Source organism: Peromyscus maniculatus, chromosome 4, assembly GCF_049852395.1.
Source record: "Peromyscus maniculatus bairdii isolate BWxNUB_F1_BW_parent chromosome 4, HU_Pman_BW_mat_3.1, whole genome shotgun sequence".
Taxonomy (NCBI): domain Eukaryota; kingdom Metazoa; phylum Chordata; class Mammalia; order Rodentia; family Cricetidae; genus Peromyscus; species Peromyscus maniculatus.
In genome coordinates this window covers 97,237,163-97,251,023 of record NC_134855.1, presented here as the reverse complement: position 1 = coordinate 97,251,023, position 13,861 = coordinate 97,237,163, and the positions used below count along the sequence as shown (strand labels likewise).

At 43.5% G+C, this 13,861-nt stretch overlaps 1 protein-coding gene across 1 annotated transcript in view; it reads right to left on the bottom strand.

Moving 5' to 3' along the window:
* Chp1 (calcineurin like EF-hand protein 1) overlaps positions 1–13,861 on the bottom strand; it is a 35,298-nt gene that overhangs the window by 18,688 nt on the left and 2,749 nt on the right. The window contains exons 2-3 of the mRNA XM_006991260.4: positions 6,072–6,144; positions 787–867 (exon numbers count right to left, since the gene is read on the bottom strand). Coding sequence (XP_006991322.1) covers positions 787–867; positions 6,072–6,144 — 154 coding nt within the window. The remainder of the gene's footprint in view (positions 1–786; positions 868–6,071; positions 6,145–13,861) is intronic.

Sequence of the window (13,861 nt, the reverse complement as noted above, 5' to 3'; positions counted from 1 at the left end):
AAACAAACAAACAAACAAACAAAAAACAACAAAAAAAGAATATGTGTGCATGTATTATATGTAATCTCATATATATGAGAGGGAGAGGACCAAGGCAGGAGGCTAGGGAAATGGCTCAGTGGTAATACATTTGACCAGCATATATCAATACATATGCTTGTGACTCAGCCCCACCAAAAAAAAAAGCAAGCAGGTATATGGAAGGGCATACCTTTAATACCAGAACTCAGGAGGCAGAGGTGTGCAGAACTCTGTAAGTATGAAGCCAGCCTGGTCTATGTAATGAGTTCCAGGTCACCTAGGACTATACAGTGAGAGCTCCCATCTCAAAAACAAAGGAAAAAAAACTGAAATAGCTTGGAGGGGGAGGAGGTATTAAGGGAGAAGCAAATGACCACAAATGCAGACTGCATTGTCCAACACTTTAATAGCCAATAATGTGTTATGTGCTGTAAATTATGAACTAGACTTCCACAATTCCCGTTCCAGCAGATCTAATACTCTCTGATGGCACTAAACAGGTGGTGCACACACAGACACAAAAGGAAGTAGAAGAAAAAAATCAAGGTGGGTAAAACACAAGAGATAATCTAGATATGAAAATTAGGGATGTCCAATTTAACTCTGGACAACCACGATCTGAGATGACAACTATCATTATTCCATTATACATTATTGTTATTGTTACTACTATAATTAGTCTACATTAGCAATTATGCAGGCTAGACAACAAAGGAAGGAGCCAAGACCAAGGGCTGTGCAACAGCAGCAGCCATCCCAACTCACCCCTCTGAAAAGAAGGCATTGATGATCCGGTCCCCCAGGGGGTTGATGGCAAGTTCTGGAATCCTCTGGAAATCTTCCCGGCTGCCAAGAGAAACACCTTAAGCTAGAGACCACTGGCCTTTGGCATGAACTCCTTTAAATCCAACAGAGTACAACCCGGTAAGAGTATTGCCTCCTGGAATTACTTCTGTGGCAAATTATACGAGTCATTAGAATATCTGCCAAATGTGTTTTGTACCAACTCAGGTGTGAATGAAGCAAGATTTAATCTTGCTACATTCCAGTAAGTTCAGCAAACAGGTCATGTCAATAAACCAAACAATGAGCAAATAGTAAGCTGTTCCTTAGTAAATGATTTCTTAGACATTACCATTTTGTAGTTATTAGGTTTGGTGCTGTGAACAGCAAATACACACAATCATCTACCACAGAACTTGAATGTAGGAGCAGGCAGTTGGAGGAGCCTGAAGACGCTTGCTTGGGAAGGGCTAAAATACCTAAGAAATTCAAGAATCTCTCTCTCCTTTTAAGACAGGGTTTCTCTGTGTAACAGCTCTGCTCTCTCTGTCCTTTTAAGACAGGGTTTCTCTGTGTAACAGCTCTGGCTAACCTGGAACTCACTGTGCTGGCCTTAAACTCACAGGGATCCACCTGGGAGCAAAGGTGTGCACCACCACTGCCCAGCAAAATGCAAGAAATTCTTGAGATGTTTCCATTTAAGAAGAGAACTACAGGGCACAGTGGCTCACACCTATGGTCCCAGAACTTGGAGGCTAGCCTGAACTGTAAGTGAGTTCTAGAACAGTTTGAACTAGAGTGAGACCCTCACATAGTTTCCCAAGAAACTAAGCCCCCCCCCAAAAAAAAGAGAGAGAGAAAAAGAAAGAAAAACAAAGGGAAAGACTCCTCTCATGGACGAGAACTGGAGAAGATTTAACCTTGAACATGGTAAGAGCAGTCAGCTTCACATAACATGGTGGCTGTGATACCATTCATTATACATACATCCTGTGCTGCTCCAACTTGATACAGTATCACTCTTTTTCTCATGCCATGCTTTATCTGTGCCCTTGTAGAGCTGAGGAAATTGAATTAGAGAGACAAAGTAACTTGCCCTTGCCACAACTAAAGGGCAGAAATGGTTTAAATCCAAGACTTTAAGTCAAAATATGTTTTTTGTTGTTAAAAAAAAGTTTCTCATATTGTTTTTTGGGTTTCTTTGTTTGTTTTTTGTTTTTGTTTTTTTCAACACAGAGTTTCTCCGTGTAGCTTTGGTGCCTGTCCTGGATCTCACTCTGTAGACCAGGCTGGCCTTGAACTCATAGAGATCTGCCTGCCTCTGCCTCCCAAATGCTGGGATTAAAGGTGTGCGTCACTGCTGCCTGGCCCCATATCGTTTTTAAATTATTATTATTATGGCATTGTAGCTGAGGATGGCCCTGAACTTAACTCTGTAGCACAGGCCAGCCTGAACACATGATTTTCCTGCCTCAGCCTCTGAGTACTAGGACACCAGGCATGTACTACCACATTCAGCCCACATTAAACTTTTTGAACACTACTCTCTTGGTATTTCTCTAAAACTTCTTTGCTATTCTCTGTGAAGAATACAAAACTGTCCATGATTTAATCTTCCAAAGTATCAGTGTCACGGCGGACAGGGAAGAAGAGCTAGGGTTTCTGTCAGCGGTAGAGCCCATGCTCAGCAAATGAAGGCCCCATGTTTGATCTTAAGCACAACCCCACCCAAGCGGTAGAAGACTGCTAGAGATCAAAAGAGACTGAAGAAATTAAGACTGGAGCTAGGGATACAGCCCAGCTGAGTGTTTGTATATCATGAAAGAATCACAGGTCCAATCCCAGCACCACATAAATCAGGCAAATGGCACACGCCTGAAGTTGCAACAAAAGGAAGGTGGAGGTAGGAGGATCACAAGTTCTAAGTCATTCTTGGTTATGTAATAACTCAAGGGCAGCAGGGATACACGCAACCCATCTCCAAAAACAAAACAAAGAACAGCAGGGCCTGGTTAGATGGCTCTGTCAGTAAAGTTCCTGCCTGCCTTACAAGCATAAGAACCTGAGTTCAGATCCCAGCACTCATGTAAAAAAGCCAGATGTGGCAGCGCACATCGGTAATCCCCACACTGGAGAGATGGAGACGGGCAGATCCCTGGAACTCATTGGCCAATCAGGTTAGCAGAATTGATGAATTCGAGATTCAGTAAGACCTTGTCTCAAAAATTAAGATTGGTTGGGCCAGGTAGCTCATGTCTTAATCCCAGCACTAAGGATGATGAGGCAGAGGTAGCCAGATCTTGGGAGTTGGAGGCCAGCCTGGTTCTACATAGTGAGTTCCAGGCCAGCCAAGGCTAAGTAGTGAGAACTCTGTAAAAAAAAAATTAATTAATTAAAAAATAAAAAGGAAGAGGGGGAAAAAGACACCCACCCAATGTGGATCTATGACCTATGAATTCTACATCCACATATACACATCCATACATAAATTCGTGCATACACACAGGCACATCCATACATGGGGGGTGGGGGTGGGAGCAGTAACAATGAAATATACAAGAGATGATTCATCAGATAGAGCATTTGCCATTAAGACTAGGTTTAATCTCCAGTACCAACACGGTGGCAGGGAGAGCCAACTCTTTCTAGGTTCATTTGCTTTTACTTTATAAGTGTTTTACCTATGTATATGTATGTGTACCACTTGCATTCCTGGAACTTGTGAAGGTCAGAAGAGGGCATTAGATCCCCTGGAACTGGAGTTACACATGGTTATGACCCACCAATTAGGTGCTGGGAATTGAACCCAGGTCCTCTGCAAGAGCAACAACTGGGGTGGCGGCAGTGGTGCACACCTTTGATCCCAGCACTTGGGAGGCAGAGCCAGGCAGATCTCTGTGAGTTCGAGGCCAGCCTGGTCTACAGAGTGAGATCCAGGACAGGCACCAAAAACTACACAGAGAAATCCTGTCTCAAAAAACAAAACAAAACAAAACAAAACAAAAATTTGGGGTTGGGGATTTAGTTCAGCGGTAGAGCACTTGCCTAGTAAGCGCAAGGCCCTGGGTTTGGTCCTCAGCTGGGGGGGGGGGGGGGGAGAGCAACAACTGCTCTAAATTGCTCCAGTCCTCACAGAGTCAACTTTTTCAAGTTGTCTTCTGACCTCTGAAGGGAGCAAGCAGAAGTACCTTGACTTAAATACTGCCATTTTGACTTCAGACTCCATTTACCCATAGGGTGAAATAAAGTTCAGGTTCCCAAGTACTAGAGGAGCTGAGAACTTCCAATGGCTGACTAACCGCCTCCCTAAACCACAGGAATAGTTGTTATGCATCTTTAGTTCTCTAGAAACATTATGGTTGTTCCTAACAACAGAAGGAACAAATGAATCTGATTGGTTGGACTGAAAGGCTTGCATTGTTTGTGGGTTGGCAATCATGGACCACTCAAGGTAGCCCCTAATCTCTAAATCCTGATTGGTGAACACTTTAACTGTAACTCAGCAACATGTTTGTAATTTTTGTGCTTATAAACCCCACTTCTATCCCTGCTCAGGACTGTCAGGAAAAACAAGGCTTCTGAGTCCTTGTCCGGTAACCCTGACCAGTGATCCACTTATGTGGTGATTTAGTAAAATCTTTGGAACCCGTAAGTATTGTCTTTTCCCATTCTTGTGGCACATAACGGGCTAGGTGTAACAGCTGGAGGGCCCACCGTGATGCCTCACTGAGGAATAGGATTGTGGATTACATAATTTGTCCTACAATACAAAAGTCTATCTGCCTAACAAAATGTAGTTCCTCTTGTCTAACAAGAGGGTGAAAAATAATCCTCGGGGATGGAGAGATGACTCAGCAGTTAAGAGCATTTGCTGGTCTTCCAGAGGACCTGGGTTCAATTCCCAGCACCCACGTGGCAGCTCACGCCTGTCTGTAACTCCAGTTCCAGGGGATCTGACACCTTCACATAGACATACATGCAGGCAAAACACCATTGAACATAAAATAAATATTTAAAAATCCACACTTTTACATGAAAACAAAGGCTTATTTTTGAATTCTATGATCACTTTTTTCATTTCAATAACCTAACAACATTAATTTTATCTGAAAGCACATACCTATAAATAATAGACCTAGTATCAAGTAGGGTATACAATCTAGCCAGAATCAGTTCATACTCTATAATGGGACCTAAGCATGGACTTCTAATGTCATAAGGACCCAAGTCTTGTCTTTCAATACCAGCTTTTTTTCCTTTTTTTAAAGCTAGGGCCTTATTATGTAATAGCTACATAGTGAACCCAGGCTGCCTCAATTCCTCAAGTTGGAATTACAGAAGTTCAACACCAAGCCTGACCCATCTCTTGTCTTAATACCCAGGTGGCCACAGAGGTGTGGAGGGTATTAGATCCTCTGCAGCTGTAGCTATAGGCAGGCAGCTGTAAGAAGACTGATGTGGGTGTCAGAACAGAACTCAGGTCCTCTGCAAAATCAGCGTGTGCTCTTAACCACTGAGCCATCCCTCCAGCCCTAGTGCAGCATGGTTCTCGGTCACGGTGCTACTGAAGGACAGCCGACTACATCTCAGCAGAGCTTCCCGATCATGACCATCAGAACTGCCTCTGGACCTTTGTCCCTGGGTGGTAAGTCAGCCTTCAGATGAGAACCGTCAGTCTAAACAAAACACTGAACACCTAGTCCAGCATCAACATAATGTGATGTTCCCTAAGATATGGGTTGGGTCATGAGAGACAGTAGAGTAACCTAAGCCATGTATGGGTCAGTTTTATAAAAACCAATGTGTTTGCAAGGGCCATGGGAAAATGCTTGTGAAGAAAGAAGGCATTTAAAAAAAAAAAAAACCCAAAAATCCTAATTCAGCCGGGGCAGTGTTGGCGCATGTGCTTGAGAGGCAGAGGCAGGTGGATCTCTCTGAGTTTGAGGCCAGCCTGGTCTATAAAGTGAGTTCCAGGACAGCCAGGGCTACACAGAGAAACCTTGTCCTGAAAAACCAAAACAAACAAAAACTTTCTAGGACTGGAAGAGCAGCCTCTAAACTCGAGAGAGTTGGAATAAAGCGGCAGAAGCCTAGCCTTGAGTTAGTATCACTGTTCTGCTTATTTAACTCCTCGGTGGACCAACGATATGTAGGCACTGTCCAAAATGGTCCTTGCCCTCAAAATGCAAGACACTTAGTGTGCCTACCCTTGGGATAAAGCCAGCTGCTAGGGAGTTCTTGGTTTCTGGGAGGGAAAGAGTGCTCACCTGAGAGTCCCATTCTCCCCTTTGTCCAGGCTGGTGAACCGGCTGTACAGGCGCGTGATCTGACTGTGGGAAACTAAAGAGCACAAAGTTAGTCCCAATTAAAGCAGTAGACATGTATTCACACTACACCCACAGCCCATCACATGTTCCAGTGGGAGAGATGGGAGCCAGGCAACTTTTTCTAGAATGTCAAAACAGCAAATTAAAACAACAAAAAACTAAAGAGTAGGAGGAGCTGGAAAAGAAACTAAATCAAAAGCAATGAAAGCTGGCTCTGAAAATGAAGTGTAGGTGGCCGGGTGGTAGTGGCAAAGGCTTTTAATCCCAGCACTTGGAAGCAGAAGCAGATGGAGCTCTGTGAGTTCGAGACCAGCGTGGTCTACAAAGTGAGTTCCAGGACAGCCTGGGTTACACAGACAAACCCGGTCTCAAACAACAACAACAACAACAACAACAAACAAACAAAACAAACAAACCCAACCAAAAGTGTAGGTGTATCATTTCCAGCGCGCACACACACACACACACACACACACACACACACACACACACACACACTCATGCCATAAAAAACACAAAAATCTTTTTCTAAAAAAAAAAAAACAATTGCTGAGTGGCGGTGTACACCTTTAATCCCAGCACTCAGGAGGCAGAGGCAGGCGGATCTCTATGAGTTCAAGGCCAGCCTGGTCTACAGAGTGAGTTCCAGGACAGTCAGGGCTGTTACACAGAGAAACCCTGTCTGGAAAAAACAAAAAAATAAAATAAAATAAAAACATAAAAAAAATACGTCGGTTGTGGAGTACCTGCTTAGTAGTATGATCCCTAGCAAAACACACACACACACACACACACACACACACACACACACCCCAAATGAAATAAAGCTAAAGTAAAAAAAAATCCAACTTAAACTATTAGCTAGTTTGGCTCTTCAGACTGGAATTTCTAAGTAGATAATGCTGAACTAAATATTGGGGGCACCTCAAACAATTCTGTTTTTAAAGTCTAGTTTCCTTCTGCACCAAACATCCCCAATGTCGTCACTTTTTCAGGACTTTATCAGGTGACAGACCACCACAACCTGGGATCAGCTTGTTTGCTGGGACAAAGTGGCCATGCTCTGACCAGATGATATCTACAAGAGAAGCTAATTGCTCCTCATTTTGGATCACCTCCGTGACCTCCAGCACAAGCTGCCGGCTAAAAGCAGTTTATAACTGCAGGTGTGTAACACAACAGTGAAAGTGCAAAGGCATTTCTGGGAAGCAGTTTAGTGTTCCAGCAGGTGGGAGGCAAGAGGATAGAACAGGACCACGTGAGAAAAGACTACCGCCCCAGTAGGCAACAATTTCCGACTTCATCTCAGCTGCACCTGTTAGGTAGGCATTAAGGGTTAAGTGTGGTTCTGGTGGTTGTCCTCCTGAAGTCAAGCAACAGCACTGGACTTGCTGTATTAGGAACAATGAAGTAAAGTAAACAGGCAGGAGGTGAAACAGGAAGTGAGTGATCGGGCCGAGACAAGAGGACACACCAGGCAGCTGTGACCTCTTCGGCTCTAGCTTCATCTCTCAAGTGGAGCTCTAAGAACTCAAGTGTGCAGAGAGAGAGAGCGAGCAGAGAAGGCGCTATAACTGCCCCCTTCAGGCAGAACAAGCAGGGTATGGCGGCAGATAAAGGCCTCCGGTGGGGCCTCTGTGCAAAGGGTACACACTATGACGGCCATGGTACCACAGGGTGTAGGGGAATGGGATTGTGAGGAGAGGCTGAGAGGAAATGCCTGGCGTTTGGAAGGCACACCAAGCTAACTGTTAGCTTCACCTCAGCATCCCTTCAGGAGAGCCTCGAGGGGTAGATTATACTGCTATGCTAACTCCTCTCTACTTTCCTGACCATGCCAGTCACAGCTGCTTTCTTTAGGAATCGAATCAATTTATCCAGGCCTGGCATCTGGCCTCAAAGGCCACTCTTGTAATAAATTCCTTAGTTGAACAAAACTAATAAGTCAGTTAAAGAATAACTACATTTCCCAAAAAGTTTGGAAAAAAGAAACCCGTGTTTACCATCTCAACATTCTTTTCCATTTCTTTAATATACAGTCTAATATCATTTGTGTACCTAGATCCAATAGCTTAATTTTATTTTTATTTTATGTACATTAGTGTTCTGCCTGTATGTATGTCTGTGTGAGGGTGTCAGATCCTTCGGAAAAGGACTTACAGACAGTTGTGAGTTGTCATGTGGGTGCTGAGAATTGAACTCAGGACCTCTGGAAGAGCAGCCAGTGCTCTTAACTGCTGAGCTATCTCTCTAGCCCCTAATAGCTTAATTTTCAATTAGTAGTTGATAATCTTTCATATTGGTGTTGAGTATTTTAGAAATATGTTTATTTTTTAAATTATGTTTCTAGGTCTGTGCAAGTGAGTGCTGATGCTCTCAGAATCCAGAGGAATTGGATCCCCTGGAACTAGAGCTACAGTGGTTGTGAGCCATCCATCAATGAGTGCTAGGAACCAAACTCGGGCCTTCTGGAAGATCAGGGTGCATTCAACCACTGAGCCATCTTTTCCATCCTGGTTTTACTTATTTTTACACTATTCTCTCTGTGTGTAGTATGTACAGTACGTGTAGTGTGTGCGAGAGTACATGTACCCATGCACACACAGGTAAAAGCCAGAGCAGGGCTTCAGGTGTCTTCCTCTATCACCCTCCAACCAGCTGCCTTGAAACTGAGTCTCTTAAGAGAGAATGGAAGCCCACTAATTGGCTAGCCCAGCTGCTTGACCAGTGAGCTCCAGGTATCTGACTCTCTCCACGTCCCAGTGCTGAAGTTACAGGCACGCCTGCCTCTCCATGAGGCTGGGGACTGGAACTGAGGTCCTGCTTGGAGAGCAAGCACCCTTACCCACTGGGCTCTGCGATAGCCCTACGGGAGTTTTAAGTATATATAATGTTTAGTTCACTAGGTCAGTTTTTAGTGTTCAGAGTCTCACATTTCAGATTGGCTAAGATGAGGAATGATCAAATTATATTTCTTTTTGTATTAACTTTAACATATCAATTTAGAGTATTTTATATTTATATATTATTTTAACGTTATATGCATGATAAAATGTAAATGGAACAAAACAATATACAATGTAATTTTCCTAACACCCAAGTCCCCAATCTCCCATGCTAAAACCATGAAATGAATAGTTTACTGTGACCCTTACTGGGAATTTCTTGTGTATGTATTTGTGTGTGTATAGAGAGATTTATACAATTTTTTTTTTTTTTTTTTTTTTTTGGTTTTTCGAGACAGGGTTTCTCTGTGTAGCTTTGCGCCTTTCCTGGAACTCACTTGGTAGCCCAGGCTGGCCTCGAACTCACAGAGATCCGCCTGCCTCTGCCTCCCGAGTGCTGGGATTAAAGGCGTGCGCCACCACCGCCCGGCGAGATTTATACAATTTTTAAATTAAGGCATATGTCACAATCTAATCCAACTCCTAAAATTAATAAATGAATTATTAGATCATTATTATAGAAGAATATAAAAGCCCTCTTGTAGTATGTATGTTTTTTAAAACTCCTTTGGTAAGGACTTGTGTTATTACACTCCATATTTTATAAAAAAAATCAGTTTATAGCTTTTGGAAGTCATAATTTGCCGATATATAAAAAATAACTACGCGCCGGGTGGTGGTGGTGGTGGTGGTGGTGGTGGTGGTGGTGGTGGTGGTGGTGGTGGTGGTGGTGCATGCCTTTAATCCCAGCACTTGGGAGGCAGAGCCAGGCGGATCTCTGTGAGTTCGAGGCCAGCCTGGGCTACCAAGTGAGCTCTAGGAAAGGCGCAAAGCTACACAGAGAAACCCTGTCTCGAAAAACAAAAAAAAAAAAAAAGTAGCTTTAAAAAATAAGAAACTTCTAGCCGGGCGGTGGTGGCGCACGCCTTTAATCCCAGCACTCGGGAGGCAGAGCCAGGTGGATCGCTGTGAGTTCGAGGCCAGCCTGGGCTACCAAGTGAGCTCCAGGAAAGGCGCAAAACTACACAGAGAAACCCTGTCTCGAAAAACCAAAAAAAAAAAAAAAAAGAAACTTCTACCTTCAAGACAAGCTTGCCCATATGGGAATCAACAGCAAAACGTTAGAAAATGGCAACTATTAACATTCTCAGTATGCTCATATCTGAACCTATCACCTATATTTTGGATGTAATGTTATAATGATAAAATTAAACACAGCTTTGTAAATATTAAGGTGCTAACTCGGGAGGCAAAGGTAGGCGGATCTCTGTGGATCTCTTGAGAGCGAGGCCATCCTTTCTACAGAGGGAGTTCCTGGACAGCCAATGGATACACAGAGAAATCCTGTCTCAAACAACAATAAAAACAAACAAACAAACAAACAAAAAAGGGTGCTAAGTCCACTGGGACAAAGAACATAAAACAACCTTCAGTGTGTACCAAAGTGTAGAGCTGATCGTGAACTCATTCTTTCACACAGGCTATCCTTAAACTTGCAACCTGCCTCAGTTTCCAGAGCATCAATATTACACACGTGGACCACCACACTGGCTTCATCTACCTTTAAAAGAGCTACACAATCCACCTGCATAAAAGTACTAGAACTGCCAGGAATAAAGGCAGGACATGTTTCCAGTAAAATTAAACTCACTGAAGTGGCTAAACTAACCAGACAGGCACCTAAAACCTTAACACTCCTGGAAACGCAAAAGAGATCTTAGGAGTCAACAACTTCCCTTAGAATAGACTGTGACTATGACTATGTCCTGAATGAAGGTAGCTGTAGTCTCCCCTGCTCATGCAGGGTAATTATTTTATATGACGAATGAAAAGACCCTGTTAACCCTGAGTTCAGAGCTTCCTATCATTTCTGCCTCGTGTTCACGGACATGAAAGCACCAATGTGGACTGGCAGGGGGAAGCGTGAGAAGTTAAAGATAGGTGAAATTATTTTGCTATCACTTAGAGCCTATCTTAATGATGAGGACAACCTGGGTTAAAGCGTACAACCGCAGGCAAGAGCACCTCTGGGGAAAGCTGTAGAGCTGAGCCTGCTCCTCTAGCCTTCCTTTGAATGCTTCAAACCCCGACGTTTCTCCAATATAAGGACTTTAAGATCGAACCTATTCTCTTAAGAATTAAAGGAGACCACTGGGTGGTAGTGGAGCACGCTTTTAATCCCAGCACTCTGAGAGGCAGAGGCTGGTAAATCTGAGTTCGAAGCCAGCCTGGTCTACACAGAGAAACCCCATCTAGAAAAACAACAAAAAGTGACCAAAAAGGTATTTTCTAAAACAAGCAGGGGATGGACATCAGTCGAAATACTTCAGAGCATGTTCACAGGATGGCTTCCAACCCTAGCCCAAGAAAAGAAGAAAGTGACCCAACCAAACAACGGACAAAACGCACCTTCTCAGAACAGGCGACCTTTACTATTACTGACCAGCAGGTGACAGAAAATCACTCTCAACTTTCCTAGGAACCGTGACAGTACTGAGGTTATCAACTGTTTCCCTCTTCCTACACAGCACAGGAAAGTAAGGGTAAAGTAAAGTACTGTGAGTTCCAGGTCAACCAGGGTGACAGGAAGACCCTGTCTCAAAACAAAATCAGGGCTCGAGGTGGAGCTCAAGGGTACATCCCCTTCTACCAAGTATTCATAAAAGCCAGATGCTGCTAGGTTCAGTCCCTTACACCAAAATAAATACATAAACAGATTAATGAACAGGAAACAGACACAGGAAGCAAATGTGGCAAAACTATACCAACAAATGTAGTAAATAAAACAAGTATTGGTGGTCATTTACCTCAACTTTTCTGTGAATTTGAAAGTTTACAGTACAAAATCTGAACTCTTGATTTTGTTTGAGACTCTAAGATTTATTTCTTTTCATTTATTTTTTTATTTTATTTTGCTAGAATGTATGTATGTGTAGCTTGTGTGTGCGCTTAGTGCCAACAGAGGCTAAAAAAGGGAGTTACAGAGAATGGTGAGCTGACATGTGGGTGCAGGGAGCCAACTTGGGTCCTCTGTAAGAACGGCAAGCACTCTTAACTGCTGAACCACCTCTCCAGCTCCTTCCTTTTATTTTAAAAATTATAGTTATGTGTATGTGTGCACATATGTGTCCACATGCATTTGTGCCACAGCCCACATGTGAAGGTCAGAGGACAACGTGCCATAGTTTCCACCATGTGGGTCCTGGGAACCAAACTCGAGACGTCAGGTTTGGTGTCAAGCACCTTCACCGGAGAAGCCATCTGGCCTGCAAAAGGACAGTATCTTGCTATTCAGTTTAATTTTGCTATACGGTCTATTCTGGTCTTGAACTCATAACCCTCTGATCTTAGCCTCCCTAGTGCTGGGGTTACAGGCATAAAATAAGCTACCACATCTGGTATGAATTCTCATCTTCCGAATCTGATACATTCAGGCCAGGTCATGATACATTTGCCTTTTCCTATATATAACCTAAGATATCTGCTCTGGCTCTTCCATAATAGTGTTTATTGCTTATAACACGTGTATTACTGTTTTGAGCGTAATGTTTTTCTGCTTAAACCCAGAAGACAGCTTCTATCTCTGCAGCTGCTTCTAGGGGCAGTGAGTTTCTATGTAAACTTCCAAACAGTCTATGTTCTGAACCCCCTTCCTCATTCATAAGGTTCTACTCCTTCAGAGCTCTGTTCCCTATCCTGACACACAGTTCTCCTTAGCCCTTTCTAGACAGAAATTGGAACTCTGGGAGAAAACTAAAGGGTAAGGAACCTTACTAATTATTCCAAACCTGCTAAAGATATCATCTACGCATTTCCAATGCAATAGGAGACCGGCAGGAGGGTCCTGGGCACCCACAGAATCAATGTGGTGTGACCGCGGGAGGGCAGGGGGGCCCAGGAGGAGGCAGCAGCACCCAGAAGCTCACATTCCAGAACTGTTCTCAAGCAGCTGCCTCTGTCAGGGTTGTACTCTGCTGGAACTGGAGACCCACACCTTTCATAGCATCACTACACCCTTCCCAACAAACAAAACTCACTGGTCTGTACAACTCACTTCTAACCCTGTACAACACCCTGCCCAAACACACACACGACACACTGAGGGCAGGAACTAAAAATAAACCAATCTGTATTCACCACTATTTAGTTGGCATAACCTTTGCTCAAAGTTAAGATTTCTCGCAATCTACAGCCAAGCTCTTCCTATGGTTAAATGAACTAAGGGTCATTACAGAAATTTCTAAGACACTGTGACCTCCCTCTAATTACATCTTTCATTCAAATGTACTGACTTATAAAAATGTAGAAATGTGAAAGAAGTGATAGAACAAAGGCTAAATATAGTAGGTGTTTCTTTTCGTTTTGAGACAGGGTCTCACTGTGTAGCCCTGGCTGGCCTGGAACTTGGGAGATGCACTTGCCTCTGCCTCCACATCTGGCTCCCCCGCCCCGCTTTGGTTTTTTCGAGCAGGGTTTCTCTGTGTAACCCAAGCTGTCCTGGAACTGACTATATAGACCAGGATGGCCTTGAACTCAGAGATCACCTGCCTCTGCCTCCGAGTACTGGGATTAAAGGTGTTTTGTGGAGTTGACACACCTGTAATTCCAGTACTTGGGAGGCTAAAGCAATAGGATCTCAAATTTGAGGCCAGTCTGGGCTACACAAGAACCTGTCAAAGGTAAAAAAAAAAAAAAGAAGAAGAAGAAGAAGAAAAGGAAACAAGCCTCTGCTAAGGGTACTAAGGAGATAAACTCACAGCTTGGTCTTTAGGGTAGAGGGCTGAC